The 21,230-nt window shown below is 36.3% G+C and overlaps 1 protein-coding gene across 2 annotated transcripts in view; it reads right to left on the bottom strand.

Moving 5' to 3' along the window:
• The window catches only part of ANKRD50 (ankyrin repeat domain containing 50), a 43,106-nt gene that overhangs the window by 9,637 nt on the left and 12,239 nt on the right, over window positions 1-21,230 (bottom strand). For both annotated transcript variants that reach the window (XM_065836112.2, XM_071808077.1), the window contains exon 3: window positions 7,614-7,843. In XM_065836112.2, coding sequence (XP_065692184.1) covers window positions 7,614-7,843 — 230 coding nt within the window. The remainder of the gene's footprint in view (window positions 1-7,613; window positions 7,844-21,230) is intronic.

Below are 21,230 nucleotides of genomic sequence, written 5' to 3'. Positions count from 1 at the left end.
TGTAATCTCTTCCTTCAGTGTAGCAGATTGCACGCATTTCCTTATAGTCAGCTCATCAGTCATTAGAAAAAACCCCAACTTTGCTTTTCAAACCACAGCAGTTACTAACCTCCAAACTGTACTGAAAGAAAAGCAACAACAGAGCAACACATTCAATGCAATTTTGGCCCCATCTCCATGGAACAAATAGTTTTAAGTGAGACTCTGAAGAATGTTATTTTCAGATCTGTGATTTTATTGTATTTACACACTCCGTGGATCAGATTGCTCACTCTGTGAGCTTGTTCTGACTAAAAACTCAGCCTGATAACAGAGCTGCATTTTTTGTTCTTGAGCGTTTTCAGCAGAGGTTCTAAATATCACATTAAGCTCACTCTGTTAGTCTACATGAGCATTGTACAAACGCAACAGATTAGAACTGAAAGGCAAACTACGGCGGCTTTACTAAAATATTTTGCCTTCTATATTAATTATGGTAGCATTACAAATCTAACAGGACTAAACCAATAGAACATCTAAATCACAAGTATGCTCCTCCACAAAATAAAATCACTGGATAGCACACTTTGGCACAGCCACTTCTCAGGCTAAGGCCACACTAATAAGATTGTCTACTTGCAGATTTTTGAATGAGAAGGCAAGGAGTAAGAAAATAATTACTTGGGGGAAATCTTTCTCCATTCCACAGAAGCTTTTTTTTTTTCTTTCAAAAGAAACACAGAACCATCTTTATCCACCATAATTTGTCACAACTTTAAGTAATGTCCTAAACTGACCTGTAGCATGGCATAATTCATAATTCATAAATGTAATCAAATACACAGTCTTATGCAAATTTGTAAAGCCCTTAATCCTTGCACATATGCCAAATAAGAAACTTTGCTGAGTAAGAACAGACAGTGCCCTGTGATTCTGCAGATGTCAAGCTTTCATTTCAAGTGAAAGGCTGTTTCTACGTTATGATCCTTCAGAAGCTGCAGAAGTAAAAACCAAAGCATTAAAACCAGAGCATTGCTTGGTGCATGCATGCAGTCCTATGCATACGCAGAACTGTCATCAGACACAAGTGCCCCTTTGGTTGTCTCATGCATGCAGGGAACACCTCTGTTTGGCTCAACGCTGGGCAAATGCAACCACTGCATTCACACACTTTCCAGTTCTTTGAACTTCTCTGCTTCTCCTAATCAGATATGCACCTGTCACTTGGTGGAATGAGAACAGGCACAGAGCTCTGCAAACTCCTTCTCAATGTGTCTCATCAGAAATTACTCTCCTTACAACATCCTCAGTCTCTCCCATTAATCCCATGCCCACATCCTTCCTTCCAATATATATCTGCCTACATGAGTTATTTTTGTTTTAACTAAATTGTGGGGGTTTTTTTCATTTTTTGCAGTAGTTGATTTCATTTTCCCCATCAAGAAAACCTCTGTTTGATTTGCATTAACAGCAATGCTGAGATTTCAGCTAAAGTTCAGTGTTGATCAACTAATGACTACACTTCAGCTCCCCTGACTCCCAGCCTTAACATGAAAACTTGCAAAGTGGTAATAACTGTTTAAGCATCTCAGTCCCTGTATGTATGCTTCAAAAGCAAAAAAACCTCTTGCTTATTTTGCAGTGTTCTTTGAATATTAATTTTTATTTTGCTTCCCAAAATGGGAGGGAAAGCAAACAAAACCATTTTGGATATAAATTAAAATAAATAAATAAATAAACAAACAAATAAATAAATAAATACGTAAACAAAAAAAAAAAAAAAAAAAAAACAAAAAAACCAAACCAACAACAAAACACCACCAACCAACAAACCAACCAACCACAAATAAGCCACCCACACACAAAACAACCAAAAAACTCCAAGCCCTCCAAAAAAGTAAACAAGGAAGTGTTTGTGGTTTGGCTTCCCCCCCCAACCCTTGAAGTACAGTTGTATCATTACCTTGTTCCATATTAGGGTTAAAAATATTGCCCTACTCTGTACTCACCTGAGACACACAAAATGACTAAGTACTTCAGCCAAGCAAATACATTTCAGAAGACTTAGAGCACTGAATATTCCAGAAGTCAGTAACTGAAACTATTTGGGTGGGTGTATGTTCATGAAAGCTAAAACTGGTTTCTTTTCTTTTGGAATATTTCCAGATACTCCTTCTTAATGAAATCGTATCTGCAGACAAGTTTGTATAGAAACAAGCACACTACATTCATACAGATCTTCACATATCCCAAGGCAGATCTGCTGTTTAAGGGCTGGAATTAACAAGCTTTCATTGTAACAAACTTTTAAACAGAAATACATTGCTAATTTTAACCACTGCACCATGTCATACTATGATAAGCAAATAATAAAGAAAAGCCTTATAGAGAGAATCTTAAAAAAAATAAAAATCTCAAATTCTTGTTGCTAGCTTGATGGAGTAAAACAAAGACATGTTTTTTTGCCCAGACATCTATCTGGGCATATAAAATGAGGTCTTTTTACATTTCTAAACAAAGATACTGCAAACTTGCTTTTCAACTCTAGCAGATACAATAAGTCACTTTCATGGAGAAGAAGCATCAAAACATTAAGAGAAAGCTCATTTTGTTTCAGATGCATTCCCTTGAACTATTTGTAGCTCAGCAAAACAGTGCAATAGACAGAGTTTGCAGTCCCACAACCCTGCTTTTTGCATTGCTAAAATTTTTCCTACAACATGTAACTTTCAACTCAATGGGAGCTCCAATATGGATTTTCCTGACTTATTAAATTCTTGGCAGTTCTGTAAACAACTCAGTTCCAAATGTACTTCTTGGCAAAATCTGGGGTCATTCAAATAATTAAAAAAAAAAAGTGTCTTGGTTGCATAAGTACTTTTACAGTATGTCAACCTTTTCAAACTTTAATAAAAAATAAGCTATTAACTAGCATGTTCCAGTAAATACTTAAAAATATCCTTCTACTTTCATATCTTTAAATACATTTATGTAAGTAAATTACAGAAGTTTTAAATACATTTTAACATATTTCATTTAACTGAATTGTTAACTTTAAAGGAATCTAAATAATTAAAAGCATGGCAATGTTTTGGCATTAATAATTTAACTGCTGACCCAAGCATATGTTAAATTAGCTATTTCTATGGCTATTTATGTACACCTGCTTAAAACGAATAACATATCCAGCTGAGTAAAATGCACCTGAAGACTCAAACAGCACACTTAGCTTTTAGTGCGTTTGCAGTATACCATGCATTACAAATTTCACTGCACCTGCTACAGATGTTAAGAGACAGTGAGGCTGAAACCTGCTCCTTTCAGTGGTCCATGTCATTGCACAGAAGTTTATTTAATTAGGCTTACAAGTAACACCCCATTTAAAACAATTTAGTCTTCTGTCTTTAATTACGAGCAAGTAAGTTCAAAATGCACACACAACTTTTTACTAAGAAATATGAAATTCAAAGTGGTAATCAGAAGAAAGTGCTAACGAGTAGAAAAGAGTAATTAAAAACTCCCATTTTATTTTCCAAGCCTTTTAAATACTTTTCCCCCCCAAACCAATAAATAAACATTTTCAAAGCTTTACTATTATAGAAGTAAATTTTACAACTATGTAATTTTATAAACATTATCTTTTATAGTCAAAATCCAACTCCCACAAAAACATTAACATGAAACCACCCAAATACAACCTACGATGAAAAATTAGAGGACAAGGTAGATTTTCTTTTTTGAAGCAATCTCTCCTAAAGTGGTGTCACACCATTTATATTCTGGAATGGCAGCTGGTGAGAAAAGGTTTGGTTCCAGATCGGGCAACTGATTTGATTTGAGGATTCAGCAATACAACTACCTGGGTAGATTCAGTTACCAAACAGTATCAGCTTTGTGGGTGCAGAGAAGCTGGGTTGTGATTTCTTACCAGACTTCTCTTAAGTTTTCACATTTTTGCTTAGTTTTTAGTTTTAGGAAAGGCTACAAGAAAAAACAACCATCCACATTTATTCAGACCAGAACCAACAAATAGCAAAAATATGAGAAAGGCTTATACTCCCATGATTTCTCATCCAGAATAAATTTGGATAAATATCAGCTCTAAATAATAACTGGATGTCTGGAGCTGAAAGATACATAAAAGGAAGAGTAAAAAATGAATGACAGATTGTCTGCTTTTGCCTATGGATAAGTGGGTGAATGGAGCTTAAGCTGCCTCTGAGGCTGGACTGAACCCTTTCATGTACATTTTTGATTCTTTTGATCATAGTTTCCAGTATCTTTCCAGGATCTAACATTAACTTTATGGAAACTATGGCTCTCTGAAATGTGACATCTGCATGGGTTGCACCATACTGGTGCACTCATGCCTCACACATGAGAAGGAATTCTTTGGATGAAGATAATGTTTAATTAAGGTCAGTGTTTAATCAAGCCAGATGTCACAGATATTTGTATGTGTAGCAAAAAAGAAAAAAAAAATAAGTGGCTATTAAAAAGCCTCTTCAAACCAACAAATAGAGCATTTGTACATAAGCACTTTTGTCTATTTACCTGCATGCTGTTAATGAGAAAGTATCTGCTTTTCACTCAAATGTATCTAAATAAAAATACCTGATTTCAAAAAGCCCAAGGTTTTTAAGCTAACAAGATGCATCTTTAAATAAAGGAATTTAGTTTTGTAAGGACAACTGTTATGCTTTCAAGATTTAGCCTAATTTTTGAAGAAGCATCTTTATTAGCTAATTAGCTGAAGCATCAAAAAAAGTGTGTTCAGTGCCACTTTCATTTTAGAGAACTTTTAAATTATTTAAAAAATACAAGGAAACATTTTTAATACTATAATACAAAGATTGGAAAGACTGTATTTGATGCAGCTGCTTGACTGTCCATACTTGTAGCCAAATGATAGCAAATTATGATGTGGGAAATAATGTAGACGATTATGGGCACAAGAAAGAGAATTGTTAAATTTAGGGAAGAAGTCCATAAGAAAAACAAACAGGTATGATGTGGTAGTTGGTGACAGCGCACATACAAGTGAAGACAGGAGGACATGCATTATCTGTTCCCCTCCTTTTTTACTCAATTGGCTGGCTTTTTGCTCACTGTGGAGGGTGACCACAGACTCATGCAGACATCATTTTATGTTTGGTTCATATTTTTGAGGTTGTCTTTGCAGCCACAAGAGGCAAAACTTTTTTTTTTTTAATGTTAATTAATGAAAGCTGAGTATCTGAGTAATGGGAAAAATATGGAGCACATTGCGCTACTATAGAATCTGGGAATACACAAGCTGCAGTAGATGCAGGCACAACTATTCAACTTTCATAACGTAAGTCAGCAACAAAAGTGAAGTAACAGAGAGCACCAAAATGAACACCTCTCCTCCTTTTCTCATTTTTAGAGTGGTAGGGATGATGTATTCAGCACTGGCAGTGGCAAAATGACAGTGGGTAAGAAGGACTGAACGCTTTCTTCAATGTCATTGCTATTTCTGGCTAAAAAGACAAACTCTTGTCTGCACTGGACACCCAAAAAAGAGCATCAGGATGAGGCCACTGCAGCTATCTGGCTCCAAATCATTAATAACACTTTCTGAAAAATAGCTTTAGCTCTCATTTCAGGAAATTTCTGGAGAAGTTTTCACTGCATGAAAATTTTAAGTGAAACCTAATATAAACTAATTGTAAGCAAATTAATATTGGCTAGTACATATTTTGTATCATACTCTAAAATTTTTAGCAGAGAAAACCCTACAGATGGGACTCATTTTCCTAAAATAACCCTAAAAGGATTCCAATGTAACTTACTAAGTTACAGTGAAACCAACTTATTGGTTCCGAATTAAAGAAATACATCTGAAGAAAATGTACAGTGATTATATCATCATTATAGTTGTAAACTATTTGCTGGAAATCTGGAAGTATAAGTAATTCAGTATAGCAGTGTCCTAGAATGCAGCATACATTATACACCATTTATTTTTTCAGTCGCAAGTGTAAAAAACACTCACCTTTGATCTTGAATTCTGTCTGTCCACCAATTAAATAGATTTATAAATTGGCTCAGCTAAAAGTAAACATTCAAATACCACAAGGGAGGAGATGAGTTTGACCCAGTAGCAGTGTTAATGACAGTCTATTCTTTTCAGGTCAGAACCAGGGGGGGATGGAATAAAAGATCAACATTATCTCAAGTTCTACAACATGAAGTTGCAATATATCTGAAGTTCGGCCATGCTCCTCACATCCTCACTATACCTCTAACAAACTTGAATATTGGCTGTAAACAGGAAAATCATCCAACAGTGTATTAAGCAAGTGGGCAACCGTCACATTTGCTGTAATGTTACAGTCTTCTTTGGTAGTAGAAAAAGCACCACTTCCTCCAAATAGACGCTAAATTTTTGATCCATTTGTGTTGAACTATTTTGGGATTCATTCTTTCTTTGCTGTACCTTTTCCACAGTGAAGATATGATTATAATATCGCAAGGCAACTTCCTTTATGCTATTCATCAAGTCATCCTCTGTGGAAATGAGAAATTAACTTGTTCAAATTAAATTTATTTTAAGGGCATATCCATTAGTTCTGCTGATTTTTCCTGTCAGGAATACCATCTGGAAACATACTTAGAAGACAACAGCAATTTTTTAGGACTAGTCTGAAACATTATATGATTCAATGGAAAGGAAATAAAACAGCTCTGAAGTTCTGTCTGTTTTTTTGGCAATGACAACGCATCTAATCAGCCAAGCTTTGACAAAACTATTCCCATATGAACATCCAAAGGAGCTCTGTGAAGCTACCCCAAAGTTTCCTCTAGTTCTCACATACTCCGAAATACCAATGTTCACGTCTGCCACTGATTAATACAGTACTTCATTCCAAAATGCAATTATCCCATTGACCTTTTGCCACTGTGGAAACGAACAAGCCTATGGGTCTGTGTTCTACACCACATTTTTGTCCTAATTGTTGCCTTAATACACACAGGCTTTATACATAGGTCTGGAATGCAGTCTAGATATTGTCCCTTATTAAATTTCGGAGAACGTCCAGTAACAATGTAATTATAGTGAAGAAATGTTCTCATGACACAGGAAAGCCTGGATGAAGAAGCTGTGAAGAATTTTTTTACTGTGCAACATTTGCCAAAAGTATACTTCAAGAATCCACATCTACATTGTGAAGTTTCACCTTCAAAGGTTATTCCCCGCTTTCTGAAAATAAGGGGAGGGTTTTTAACTGGAGATGAAAAAAAACACCAACAAACAACTTTTGAGGTTGTAAGGAATGAATGTATGCTGCTGACATGCTTATGTACTTACATATCACCTACACTGATGCAAAGCTTCTTAAGACTAGTAAAGCAAGAGGAAAACTGAGCACCCCCATTCTTTGCAGATGTACTGCAAAGGCATAATTTACCACCAACATACTTGGCCAATTTAAGCTTTCTATAGTCTTCAGTAAACCAAAATGTGTGATTTTTAGAAATACCATTCTTGTGATTGTCATTTTTTAGAACTAAGCATGCTTCAGTGCTTTCTATGATCACCGAGGGTTTTGTAAATGCTACATCCTAGTTACAGGCACAGGTAACAAGCACCTCCTATGCTCTCTACTTACCTGTAAACATTTTTGTAACAGCTTTACTCTGCTTGCGGGCGGAACACAGGAGGAGCAGCCAGGGAGGGAAGAACTCAAAGTGGCCAGCTAAAAGCTCTGCTATTGTTCCAGATAAACTTGTAGAAGTCTGTTCACCCTCAGAAACATTACAGCCCTCATCAATGGAATCTATGAGCAGGAAGAGGCTCTGCTGAGGGGGCTTCATTCCCAAGAGAGGGAGTAGAATGCACCTGTAAGGAAACAAGGTCAGTATTTTAAATACATTTAACAATACATTGACAATCACAGTCGTTCAAGTTGAAGCTATGATCAACTTAAATTGCAAAGTTAATTTTTTTTAAATAGTTACTACAGAAAATACTGAGGTAGGCTGAATTAACAAAAAGAGAGTTTGAACATTCAGTGATGTAATTCTTGCTTAGGCAGTATTACTTTTTAATGAACTTTACTCTTAAAATGATTTTATAAATATTTTGTTATGGTGTTCAAAGCTCATTAGAAGACTTGGAAAAATGCAGCTTCACTAAGAAAGCAGCTACCTGGCCTAAAGTTTAAGAACTTCATCACTGTTGTCTCTGCCACAGCTGTTATTATTACTACCAGAAACTAAAAGCAAACAATAGTTGGTCATGAAACAAAAGTCTAAATAAAAGACCCATGAAATACCACAGCTCAAATAGTTCAAGTCTGAATGAATATCAGTTTTGCAAAGAACAGAGTTTCCACCGTAACTCCACAAATAAAATGGAAATTAATTTAGTAGCAGACTCAGGCATTTGGTAGTAACTTTGATGTATCAGTTTTTATTTATACTGAAGTTGCCAAGTTCCTGTTACTACAAAAGGACTATCTGCATCCTCTGTATCAACATATCTGACTGCACAGCTGAAAACCACAAATTTGCATGTACTGTTGCCATCCTTAACAGTATTCCTTCAGAATATATCTAACTCTGCACTTACATGCATCTTTAAACAGAAAGCTTACTGAATAGCTACTACATAACTGTCATGTTTCTATCCAGTATTTCCACGCTACACTACTGATTTTTGGGAAACTTCACAATGATTTAGGCCTCTTAAGTTTCACTGACTAAATTATCTTTAAATACATTTGGCAAGCAAACTTTGACTCCACAGTAAAAAGATTCCGAAAATGAAAAGAGGTGAGAAAAATACTTATCTAGCAGTTTACTGTCTTTTGTAGGATTGTTATTTCCATGTGTCGAGAAGGTATGCACAATATAAGCATTTTTTCTTTTACTCAAGACCATAATAATTTTTTCTCATTTGTTTTATTGAACAAATTTATCTTCAGGAGACTTTGGTCAATACATTATTACCTACCAGGCATTCAAACTCGAATAAAGGCAAATCTTGCCTGTTAATGGAAGACTACAACCCACTTCAGAAATTATTCGTAAACACTGTTAGTGGAACATTTCTTATCTTCTGGCTTTCTGCCTGAGAACAACGCAAAATGGAAACAGAGTGGTGCACCTTTCATGTCCAACAGTAACAGTAGAATATAGTGGAGCAGACTAGGTCATCTATTACACTTGGAGAAATTTCCCCAAAGGTATAAAAAGGAAGTACAAAATACTTGTGTTCTAAAAGTACTTCGATGGATTTTAAATCTGTAATGCCCTTCAGCCCTCCCATTCTTTTTTTTTCCAGATTCACAATACTAGTTAGAATTCTTTGGTACTTTCACAGCTAGTTACTCTTTCAGAAGATGCCTGAAGTACAACTAAAAATCATTGTTCACTAAGCTGGGAAGCTAAGCAACTACCAATTTGCAGAACAGGAAATTAAAGTAGCCATAAGGTTAAAATTACTTTCCTAAATCATGCCAATACCACAATGAAAGGAGGCAGCTGGAAATGGCCACATTTTCCACCCCTTCCTCCCACCAGAATGCTGCCTTGCCCTCTCAGCTATTTATGTCACAGCATTTGCCCCGCAACACTTATTTTTCTATCAACACAAATTTTCTTTAAATGTTGTTCTCTATATGAAATTACTTTTTGAACGTTACTACAAGATATGAAGAAATGGTAATGGTATCTTAAATTAAAATCTCACTTAAAATCTGAGTGACGCTACCAGAACACCGACAAAATATCTTAGGAGTATCTGACCACGTTCTTGTATCAGTATTTACCCGTTGAGAATCCCACCTAGAACAGCTAATTCTCATGTCTGGGAAGGAATCTGGTTAATTCCTGCAGGACATAGCAGTTGGCTGTAGTAGGTCAAATCAAAAGGTTCACACTGTCCCCAAACAGGGTTGAAACACAAGCATCGCGCAAGAATTAAACCACATTTCCCCAGAACTCTCAGTAACTGCAGCAAACAGTGCTTCCAGAGACCTTCTGAACACGATAATCAGTCTCTGCATGTAACATCCCTCAACTGACCATTCTTCCACAGGTTTGTCCAAGTCTTCTACAAACCAACTTAAGCATCCACAACATCCCACAGCAAGGGCTTTTGCAGCTGAGTTACACACAATATAAAAAAAAAAAAAAAAAATTTAATAAAAGCCCTTTTTTGTAGATCTAAATCCAAAACATCCTTGTTTCATTTGGTAGCCTTTTGCTTCTATACTGGAAGGACAGCAAGCAATTATGCCATATTCACCTCCTCCATGCCATCTGTAATCTTCTGACTTTATCACAGCCTTCCTAAGCTGAGGCAGAGAAGTCCTAGCATATTGACTGTGCTTCATAAAAAGCTATTCCACAGACTCTCATCTCCCTGTGCTCTGCTGCACTTCACAATACTTTTGTTTCTGAATCTTAACTTAAATTCCACTAGGAAAAAATATATGAACATATATATATATATACACATGCATCCATGAAACAAGGCAAAGTGATTTCTTCCTAGTTTACAGAAATATTAAGCGTGACACTGACAAGATAAAAGCCCTTAGAAACTGTTTGATAAACTTCTGTTCCTTCTAAACACTTTATATCTCTCGTTATCAGAGTAGATGCCAAGTAATACAATAGTGAAACTTTTTAGAGACGGTAAGTGCTGTGTTAATTTACCAGAAGTCACATCATGTTTACCTCCATAATGTGACTTAGTAATTCCACTCCCCTACAATTTCCTGCTTGCATAGGCAAATTACATACATCAACACACAACTGACAATATCTTAAAGTACTTCCATAAAGGGTGATTCATCTACAGATTGTTGTAACAGATTGCTTAATTTCCAAAGTGCCACTCAAAAGATCAGAAGTTGACTTTTTCTTACTTTCTGAAAGGATAACAAATATATTACCTTTAGAACTTTTATATTCAATACAGATATAAAAGTGGTTATCATTACAAAAAATTACTGAAATAGTAATCATGATTTAAAACAAACAAACACAAGAATTAGTAAAAATACAAAATCTCTAGAGAAAACAGCACAATTAGGTATTTGAAATGATGGAATTCATTTTAATGGCAATGTAATGTAATGGCTTATTTATGCAAAGATGTTTTACACGCTCTCTAGCAAATAAAGAGTCCTCAGAACAATAAACCATCCCATAGAGTTCTTCAGGATTGCTACTGAGTTGACTGAACCCATGCAAACACAATTTTCCACATATGGAAGGAATATTTACAGTCTATGCTGAAGTTCTGCTTATGATTAATGTTGAGATTTTTAGATTGGATCCACAAAAATACTAAGACACAACAGCACAAAGTAGAAAGGTAACAGTGTTATCCACAAAGGATGAAAACAGAGTAACAGTGGAATGCACATACTTGCTCAAAAGGGGAAAAAAAAAAAAAAAAGGCAAAAAAGCAACCACATGTCATATAAGCAGTTCTAGGAACAAAAGAAGTGACAAATCCTAGTTTCTTATGAATGTGTTATTCATATTTGATTGTCTCTGGTGTATAGGAAATTCTGTCCCCACTTTATTTCTTTGATGTTTGTTACAGCTTAAACAAAGCTTATCCCTAAAAGGGCTCCTTTTTCTCTATCCATCTGTTTGCGTTCACTACCAAACATATAGAACAACTGTATTAAACTCCTCTCCTAAGCAAGTCAGAAGAAGCAAAAAAAAAAAAAAAAGAAAAAATCCCAAAATATTTGTCATAGTGCTGCTACCTTTAACACACACAAAATACTTCAATTTTCATAATGGTAGAAATGACTGATTTGGAAATTTTACTGAATAACTACTACAGCTCTTAAGTTTTTTTCTACTTTAGTATGACAATTCTTAAACAAACTGCCTTTTGAGTCACCTTCTCATCAATAAGTTATTATCTAGCACATTTACTTCAGTTACAGCCACTGATGACAAGAAGAACTATCCCAGAGGTCTGCATTGAAAATTTAAACTTTGGTGTCTTCAAAGAAAGTTTGTGAAAAAGTAAACAATATCATAATCACAAACATAGCCTTCTTTCTTCTGCATTTTTGCAAATGGTTCTACACCAGATTCCTTGAGCAAATTCACCAGCTCTTTGTCATATTCCTAATCCCTGCATATTAAATTAGCCTCTTCCCCCCCATCCCCCATTCCTTCCTAAATTATTGAGAGACTGATTTTTCCTCCTCATTTTAAACTATTAGATGCCTCCAAACATTTTAATTCAGAAGAAACTATTTCTAGAAGCTACAGCTGAGGGAGCCAGCTTCAGGATTAACTCTGAAAGCAGGCATGCATGCTGCCCTCTCACAAACGTGGGGCAATGTTGGAATCCAAAACTGATTTTGCATCTGCAGACCAAAACCATAACATTTTCACCAGTGTTACAGAGCAAAGCCTATTGTTTCCTCCCAAGCTTTGCTGCTACCTTTGCCAAGCCTTCAGCTTCAGGCTGGCAAGCAAGAAAGGACATGGACAACCCCTAAGCACACAAGCAGCACACACTTTTCAACTAGCAGCTAGCTTATGCTCAGACTTTGCACATGTTCTCCTCCACTCCTGCTCTCCTTGCTTAAGTTTTTGCTTATGTACCAAGAGAATGGCACTGTGCTGTGCTTGTTCTGGTTTGGACCATGAGCGACATCAGACTGAAGATTTTGTTTTGTCAGGTTAGAAAGAGCAATCTCTCATTTGTGGCGATGCAAGTTAAAAAACACCACTACGGGACAGGAGCACAAAAGTAGTAAGGTAAACTTCCCAAAGGGATTTTTAAAACCTGTTAAAAGCTCCAAGTGATGTTTATTGCGATCTGTCAGGTAAGGTTGCCCTTATGCTAAAGCTCATCTGTCTCCCTCACTCTGTTTATGGCAGTTCTAGAACTTCAGGAAGTTTGCATTTGCCTGCTTGAGTTCAGCAGCACCTCCGTGCAGAGATCTCCTCAGAACGCCTTTTTTCCTAAAGACTATTTGTGTTTCAAAACGGAAAGCAACATTCATTGCTAGTGAGAGTTCATATGCGATATTTACAATGGAGTTAATGCCTCTATTTTGAATCAAAAGAAATGGTAGTGCCAGCAGGCGATCACACAGAACAGAAAATAGCAGCAAACTCCATGAGGATTGTAATTCCTTGAATTGAAGTAATTCCTTTGGAATTGTTAACATACACTGAAAAAATTGTACTCATAATACCTTGGAAGAATAGGGTCAGGAATTACTAACAACATGATGGAGCTGATCAAATGATTTAAGTAACTGAAGTTACATTGAGTTCTACCTGAATTTATTATTCTATTGACAAAAACTTGCCAACAGAACCTCAAAAAACATTAACCTTATGCGAGAGAGACAATGCTATGCTGTCCTTCATATGGGACCTGAATGCCTTGTAGAGTTTGCAAGGAAATCACTCATTTGTTCATTTAATCTAAAGAATTATTGAAGATTAAAGTAATGGCAGAAGATGCACATATACATATATACATGTATTGATGGATATATTTGTTTACATATATGTACACACAGTTTAACAATGTTTATCAATACCTAGTTTATAACAAAACAGACAATTCTTCAAACACCAGTCTCAATCTTCAGAAAAACAGACAAGCATCTCCCTTCTTATTGGTGGTTTACAACAACAAGATTTATCACAGCAGTTTACCACGTAATTTTTAAGACACATTTATGTTGTACCAGAAAATACAGAAAATGAAGTACATAGTGGAACTGCAAATAAGTCAACTATATTTACATAACATTGTAGTAATTTTTGCCAGTAACATAAGTAGTAGTGGGAATTTTGCCCCAAAATAACACACAGAAACCTAGCAAAAATCCTAACCAATACGAGGAAACCTGATGCTGCCTCTACCAGCTCTGGATCAGGTGTAGCAGAAGCTCCATGTTCCAGAGCCCACAGCTGGAGGACACACAGGGAAGGAGAAGGCTCTCTAGGGCAATTAACAGCTGGAGGTGCTGCACGACATCAGAAGGGGAAGGAATTGTGTTATACAGACATGACAGAGGGGAGCCCAGGCCATTGTGAGATACTCAAGGACATAGGTACCTAAGGGCACAAATCTATACACAATGGGGTTTTCACTATTTCATGAGCAGACAAACATAAAAGCTTTATAATGTATAAGAACAGATGATAAAAATGCAAAACTCCACATTTTTTAGTCATCTGCACTTCAATTCTTACCAGCAACAACAAATATTCCACCTTGCTCCCCACTGCTTCATGAGCTTACAGACACATGTTCATTTGTAGATTACAATAATCCAGTGGTTGGTTAGCTGAGTACAATCCTTTAAAGTTGTGCCACCACAGTTTCAAATTTGCATTTAAAAGAATTAAGCCAGTGAAGATAAAACTGTTAAAGATTGTCAGAAGCATCAGCAAAGACAGACAAATGCCAGTAGCTTGATTTTTCTCTTTTGTTTTCCAAACTGCATATGGGGCATAGGTCATAATAAAATAGGAAAAGGTAAATTTCACTTCTAATAAAATCATAAGTTTGGGCTGCTCAGTTAATGAAATATTACCCTCTTTCCAAGAAGACTTTCAGCAGATATATTCACACAGGAAGAGAAAACAAGGAATCTTTACGAACTACTTGCAGTAATGTTTGTAGATTAGTGAGTTTTACTTTGTCCTATGACAAGGTATTTATGTCTTGTGGATAACTGACAGTAAACAGTTTATTTACCTGCCTCGTAATGGATTCTGGCTAATGATTAAAAGGGAAATTCTAATAGTCAAATTCAATAGCTGTTTTCTGTACCATACTACCCCAATTCTTGGCACTCTGTGCATGGGCCATGGGCCACTGCTCCATACTGATTGCCCAGTTGCTCATACTGGTAATAACCTCCTGAAAAACATATAACACCCTTAACTGACAGTGGCAATATTAAAGAAATACAAGGGCTGTGAAGCACAGAACACTCTACACTTACAAAGTTGCAAAATACAGCATACAGCAAAAGTGAAATTACCCAGTTTGACGTGTGCACAACCTGTGTGCATTGTAACAGATTTGATCAGGTTACTAAGGTAACTGTTCTGTAATTTTTTCCAGTGTGATTAACTGTACTGCAACTGATTATAACTTTCTGACAAAGCGCAATACTGGAATTATACACACTCATGGACTATAGTGTAATATAGATAATTGTTTCTAACAAATTACTTATCTACAAGCTGCACGGGAAGACAAACTGGCTCTAGCAGTTCTATCCAGCTACACGAAGGAAGTTCTACCCAGTCTTACAAAGGAAGAGGCAGAAAGCAGTGAAAACAAAACCAAAAAACACCACAACAACAAGAAAAAAAAAAAAAAAGGGCAGCTGAGAATCACCTATTAGGGAAGCCCTAGGTACAGTACATGGATGCAAATCTAGGGTCTGGTCTTTTCAGAAGTGCTGAATTGGAAATAGCAGGCAAATCCTGTTGTGCAATTCCATACCTGATTTTGCAATGTCTTGTAGGAACCTGAATTTCATATGTAATTGTAAAGCAGACTGCAGTCCCACAAGAAGAGCACAAAAGCTAGCTCCAGGGCATCAGGCCAGACAAAAGCAGAGTTTATGACAGAACCAGCACCATTGGTCACACATGAACAGAGCATGCTGGACCTCCTACTGTTTCATACAAACATATAGGTGATTTTTGTCTATGAAGTATTGCCAGCAGATGTCCTGTTGGATTTACTCAATCTCAGAAAATAGAAACCTTAAGAGCAAATATTTTGGTGCAATAGTTGGACTGCCTCAAACAGTTTGCAAACAACTCTGCTATTATAAAGGACAGACAACTGTAGCTGAAAACTATTCACACCTGCTACCATGAGCAGGTTGACTCTCTTTACATAATTTTAAATGGAATATATCTGCCATATGTGCTAACATATACAATATGTTCTAACTACTCAGAGTCTGACATACAAAAACCTGCATTCCTACCAAAGGCAAAGAGAAGAAGACAGAAAACCATGCAAACATTTTCTTGAACATGTAATATAAAGCAGTATTTTATTCTAGACAAATTCTCCCAGTTCTGGTTTTTGGTAATGGAGAAGTCATCAAGTCCAATTCCCTGCCTACAGCCAGATCAGCTCTAAATCTGTCATCCCTGAGAGATATTAGTCTAAGCTACGCCTAAAGACTTCCAGTGTTCAATACCCTGTGTCCCAAGCAATCTCTTCCAGTGCTTCAGTATTCTTATAATTGTGAAGTTTTCTCTCTCTCCCTGTTGTCTAACCTGTTTTCCTGCAATTTAAACTGGGTCTTCTTGCCCTATTACTTGAGTGCCATGGATAACACAAGAGTCATTACAAAGAAGCCAGTAGTATCCAAAATTTATAAATATCTCCTACTCAGTCAACCAGAACCTTAAGAAACACACTGAAAAGAGACAGAGACAGGACAGATCTCTATGAGACCCAACGTGATGTGCTACGTGAGTTTGAAAATGAATGATTGATAATTACTCTTTAGGTAGAATTACTCAGGTCTTTTTTGCATGTAGCCAAATGAGTCATGTAAGCACCAATGCCTCTCTAAAGTCAAAATTACATTCACGGTTATTCCTTATCCACAAGTTCTATTACTGTCTCTCACAAAAAGATTAGATCTGTTAAAACCAAACCATGTCATCCCATGCTAGCTGTTTATCAACTCTTATCTTCCAGCTGCTTGCAAATACTTTACCTGATTATTTGTTCCAACATTTTTTATTTCAACTGACGTGCTTCTAATTCCCCAGTGCCTTTTTGTCCCTTGTTAAAGCAAGGCTCTAAATATACATCTTTTTCTTTCAAGTCTGAATTTTCTGCCATCCTGATAACCTGTCCTTTGAAGATAATCAGTTAACAGTCCATAGGCTGAAAAATTTGTGAATATCTCACCTATTCTATGTGTTTGGGGTTTATTTGCCCAGGCTATGTTTTTTCTGTAATCTTAATTCTTTGTTGCTAGTTTTAATTATGTTAGCTGTCTGACTGCAAAATGACTGTTTTTAAGGAGGGACGATTTACACAAGCATTGAACATTTCAGCTTTGTCAGAGCTATCAGTTTTTCCACTCCAGTGAACAGCAGACCAACACTTGGTAGGTAACAACTTTCTGCTAACATATGTACAGAAACACAAACAATGCACCTTGAACTTTCAGTTTTGCCCTCGTTTTCATGTTACTCTTTTACTTTCATATTTACTAGCTGATCTACTTTCTCTTTGTAGTCTTCCTTCTAGAGTTTAACGCATTAATGACAGGGAGCTCAGTTTCACTAAATTGGATATTTAAGATACTGCTTTAAGACCTCAGTGTTCTTTGCAGATAATTCCTTCTTTTCTTTATACTTGTCTTCATGAGATCTTTCCCACAAGTTACCTGAGGTCACCAGCATCTCCAAGTCCACAGTTTTTAGTTAGTCCTTATTTCTCCTCCTCTCCTAAACATCATGCATTTAAGATATTCTCATAGTCACTGTCTCCAAAAGTTTCCTATCATTTTCTGAGCTAGTTCTTTCCAATCTGATCGAAGCAAATCTGTGTCTTCCCACTAGCTATTTTCTCTTCTTTGACACTGGAAATATGGTCACTGACAGACCTGTTTATATCATGCTTTCCCAGCTGATCCTCATATCAGATTTGTTATATTATTCAAATTTTTTAACTACATAGATATTATTGTCCAAATTTTATGCATTGGATGATTTCACTTGATATCTTAAAGAAACTCAGATAACATGATCTTCCTGGTTTGGTAGAGTAAAACATTCACATTTTAGAAAAGGCATGGTTTAGAGATGTAGGAATCTCTCTCAGTTATTAAGTAGTACTATACATTTTCAAAGTAGGTAAACTTTTAGATAGGCCAGATAATCTAGTAGGGTAGTTTGTAGGTAGTTGTGTTTACAGTCCATAAGAGATAACACTTTTACCAAGAAACATTTAGGTAGATATGCAAATCTAGCATCATGTGTAGTGTGTGTCTTTTATTCACATATTTTTCAGTAGCTTTAACTTCTTTATTCTAGAACTACTACCAAGCATAGGATATACAAAGCAACTCCTAAACAAGATTTTTTTTTTTTTTAAACATACCAGTCATAAAAGTTATCCTGACAGATCTTTCAGGGCATTTAAATCAACCTTGACTGTGCACTAATATTTCCAGTTCTGCTTGTTAGTACTCCATATCTTTTTCCCATTAGTATAAAGACACCTAAGGCATTTGATTAACTACCTCACTTTTCGTCTTTGTCCATCCCATGACCCTATTTCCTTTCCTCCTCCACCTCCAGTTTTTGAGCTGTTGTCTAAGTTGCTGTTATTTATATTTACCCCTGGGATTTGTCATCCACCAGGTGTTGTTGAAAAGTTCTTTTTTATTGGGGAGGTGGGGGGGAAATGGCTGCTTTTCTTTGTATTAAACAATTCTTGGGTTTAAATGAGAGAATTACCTGTACTGCACCTTATTTTCCATACCTGTAAAGTTAGGATAAACACTTCTTAAATATTCAGAACTCTGTGGCTGAAATGCAATATGTAAGAGTAGGGTACCACAATGAGAATAACTAACAAGTTTATAAATGCAACAGCAGTATTAAAATTGCAAAGTTAGTTTAAAATAATTTATGAAATCAAAGGTACAACAAAGTGAAATATATGGTCTTTTCAGTTTTCCCTATGAACTAGCTGGTTCCTTAGCCATAAAAGAATATTTATTTGTTAAACAAAAATATATATTCTTCTATGAGTAGTGTTACCTGAACACATTAGTATACAACTGAACCAAAGTTCTTGTAGCTTTACCAGCATTTTAAGTTTTTGGTATTATCCTATTTTTTGGACACAGGCAAAATCCATTTCTTTATTGTGTCTCAATTTATGCAGAGCATAAACACAACTGAAGAAACAGATATTATCCTCCATATATATGATTGTATTTGAATGCATTCAGTATAGTTTTCTACCTGTCTCATCTGTTTCTTCGTTTCTTTTTTTGTGGCTCACATTTCTCTCAAGCAAACAATCGTGTCACTTTCAGCCTATATTCTAGTTCACTGTCCAGCCAGCCCTACATTCTATTCTTCCATGACCATATAAGAAAATACAATAGCAAAATTCACACAATACAAAAACAGTCACAGTTATCACTGCAGTGCAGTCTGACAATCCCCTAATTAGATTTTTCCTACACATTTGATTCGAGAAGAAAAAAAAAAAATACATTACTGATTAGGAAGTGCAAAGAAGAGGTGCTGCAGTGGCTACTCCAGCAGTAAACTGTTCCTTCAGAAAACGAGATGCTTGAATTACCTACCCAGAGGAACCAGGCTAGAACAAGAATATACATTTTGAAATCTCCATAATTCGCTAATCAAGTTGCTATATACCCGCCTTTCTCATTTCTTACACATCATCATAAAGCACCCCACACTTCAACTCTTGAATTGATTGCAGGATTACACTGTCCAACCTCATTTTCAGAAAAATCCTCTGCGCAAATACCAGATGAAAAGTTGTTAAGATTTTAGCTTACTAGTCAAGCACCTAAGACAGCTCTCCTCCTATGTTTGCATTACCGCGTAGCTTTTTCCATCATATTTTCTCAATTAAAAGGGACTATCCTAACCTTTATTTGCACTGTCTTAGCTGAAGAAGCAACAGATGGAGCAGCTTTCATGTGCACCATTCAAAGTTATTCTCCTGTACTTCTCAAAGTAGAAACCAAAGCATATGTTTCTCATGCATCACCCTGAGTCCATATTAGTTACCACCTGGTTTGTTTTTTTCACCTCCTCCAACCCCAAGCAGATATAGTTACTCTTAATTTGACTGTAAAAGTCCTATTGATTCTTTCTAATATCTTCTCTGTAATTTACTTAAAAAAAAAAACATTGTTAGGTTAGCACCATGTGAACCTGATTCCATTATCTTACAGCTTTGGAACTGATTCTATACCTTTATATTTAGTAAGACCCATTTAGTAAGACCCCCTAACTACAATAGAACAAGAGATAGAAACTACATTCTCTTCCCCTCTCTCCCCACCCCCCTCCACCCCCCCCGCCTATTTATATGCAAAATGTTTACTGTGGATGGCAACTTTATCATAATCTAAAACAGAAGCAGGTATTAAGAGAAAAAATATACTTGGAGTCATAAAAATTGAACTTAATGTTAATCTGCAATACCTGCTACAAATCTTCTGGGGAAAAAAAAAATCTATTCATTTTTTAAGAGGAAAGTAAGTGGAATGAACCTGAAGCAAAGGGAGTGGCATTGCTCTCCAACACAAAATAAAGCAACTGACACCAAACTGCAAACTGATGCACACAAATAATCAGTAGCATGCAGTACAAGTTTGGAAATTTTAGTGAAGTGTTTCTAGACTAGTCAAAACTCATATGTGTCAGTACCACTGCCATCACTCACACCAGTGCAACAGTGAGGCAAGTTAACAGAGTTCATAACATTCTTACTTGAATTCTTTGCGTTGTTGACTATTTAAGTTTCCACCTGGTAGAGAACACAGAGTTGATACTCCTTTCATAGTTCAGAACCATATAGGACGCAGTTTCTCTTACTGTGCATCAACTGAACTTTACCTACAGAGTTTTTTTTCCTATGTCCTGTTGAACTCCATGAAAGTGCAGAAAAAGGACAGACAGCTTAGTGATTGTATCACACTCACCAACAGTCCAGGAGAGCTAATGTAGTTAAAGCAAGATTTCTTAATTAACTGCTTTAAGATGGAAATCATGTTGTAATCCCTTTCTTAACAGTTTTTTCCTCAAGAGGTTCATTTATATCTGCTCATTACTGTCTATATACTGCTGGTATTTTCTTCTGAACAGTTCTTTCTTCCAGGACGACTCCATAATTCTGCAAATAACCTTAAATAAGATGCTGCCATGCCCCTTTTCTCCTCATCTGTTTTGCCTGCTAAGATATCACAGACCTTTAGCACACAAGCTTGCATCTGAGCAGCCACATGCTCATTGTCCCTGCTCCACACACACACCACTATTACCAGCTCTTACTGGTACATGACAAAGAAACAAAAAAAACCAAGGAAAAGATGTCATTGATGGGCCCTGGACTGAAAGTTCACTCACATATGATCCTTTACATGCATTCTTCCCTGGAGACATTCAAAGCCCGCCTGGACACATTCCTGTGCGACCTCACCTAGGCGTTCCTGCTCCAGCAG

Source organism: Patagioenas fasciata, chromosome 4 (assembly GCF_037038585.1).
Source record: "Patagioenas fasciata isolate bPatFas1 chromosome 4, bPatFas1.hap1, whole genome shotgun sequence".
NCBI classification, from domain to species: Eukaryota; Metazoa; Chordata; class Aves; order Columbiformes; family Columbidae; genus Patagioenas; species Patagioenas fasciata.
This window is presented reverse-complemented; position numbering and strand designations above follow the sequence as displayed.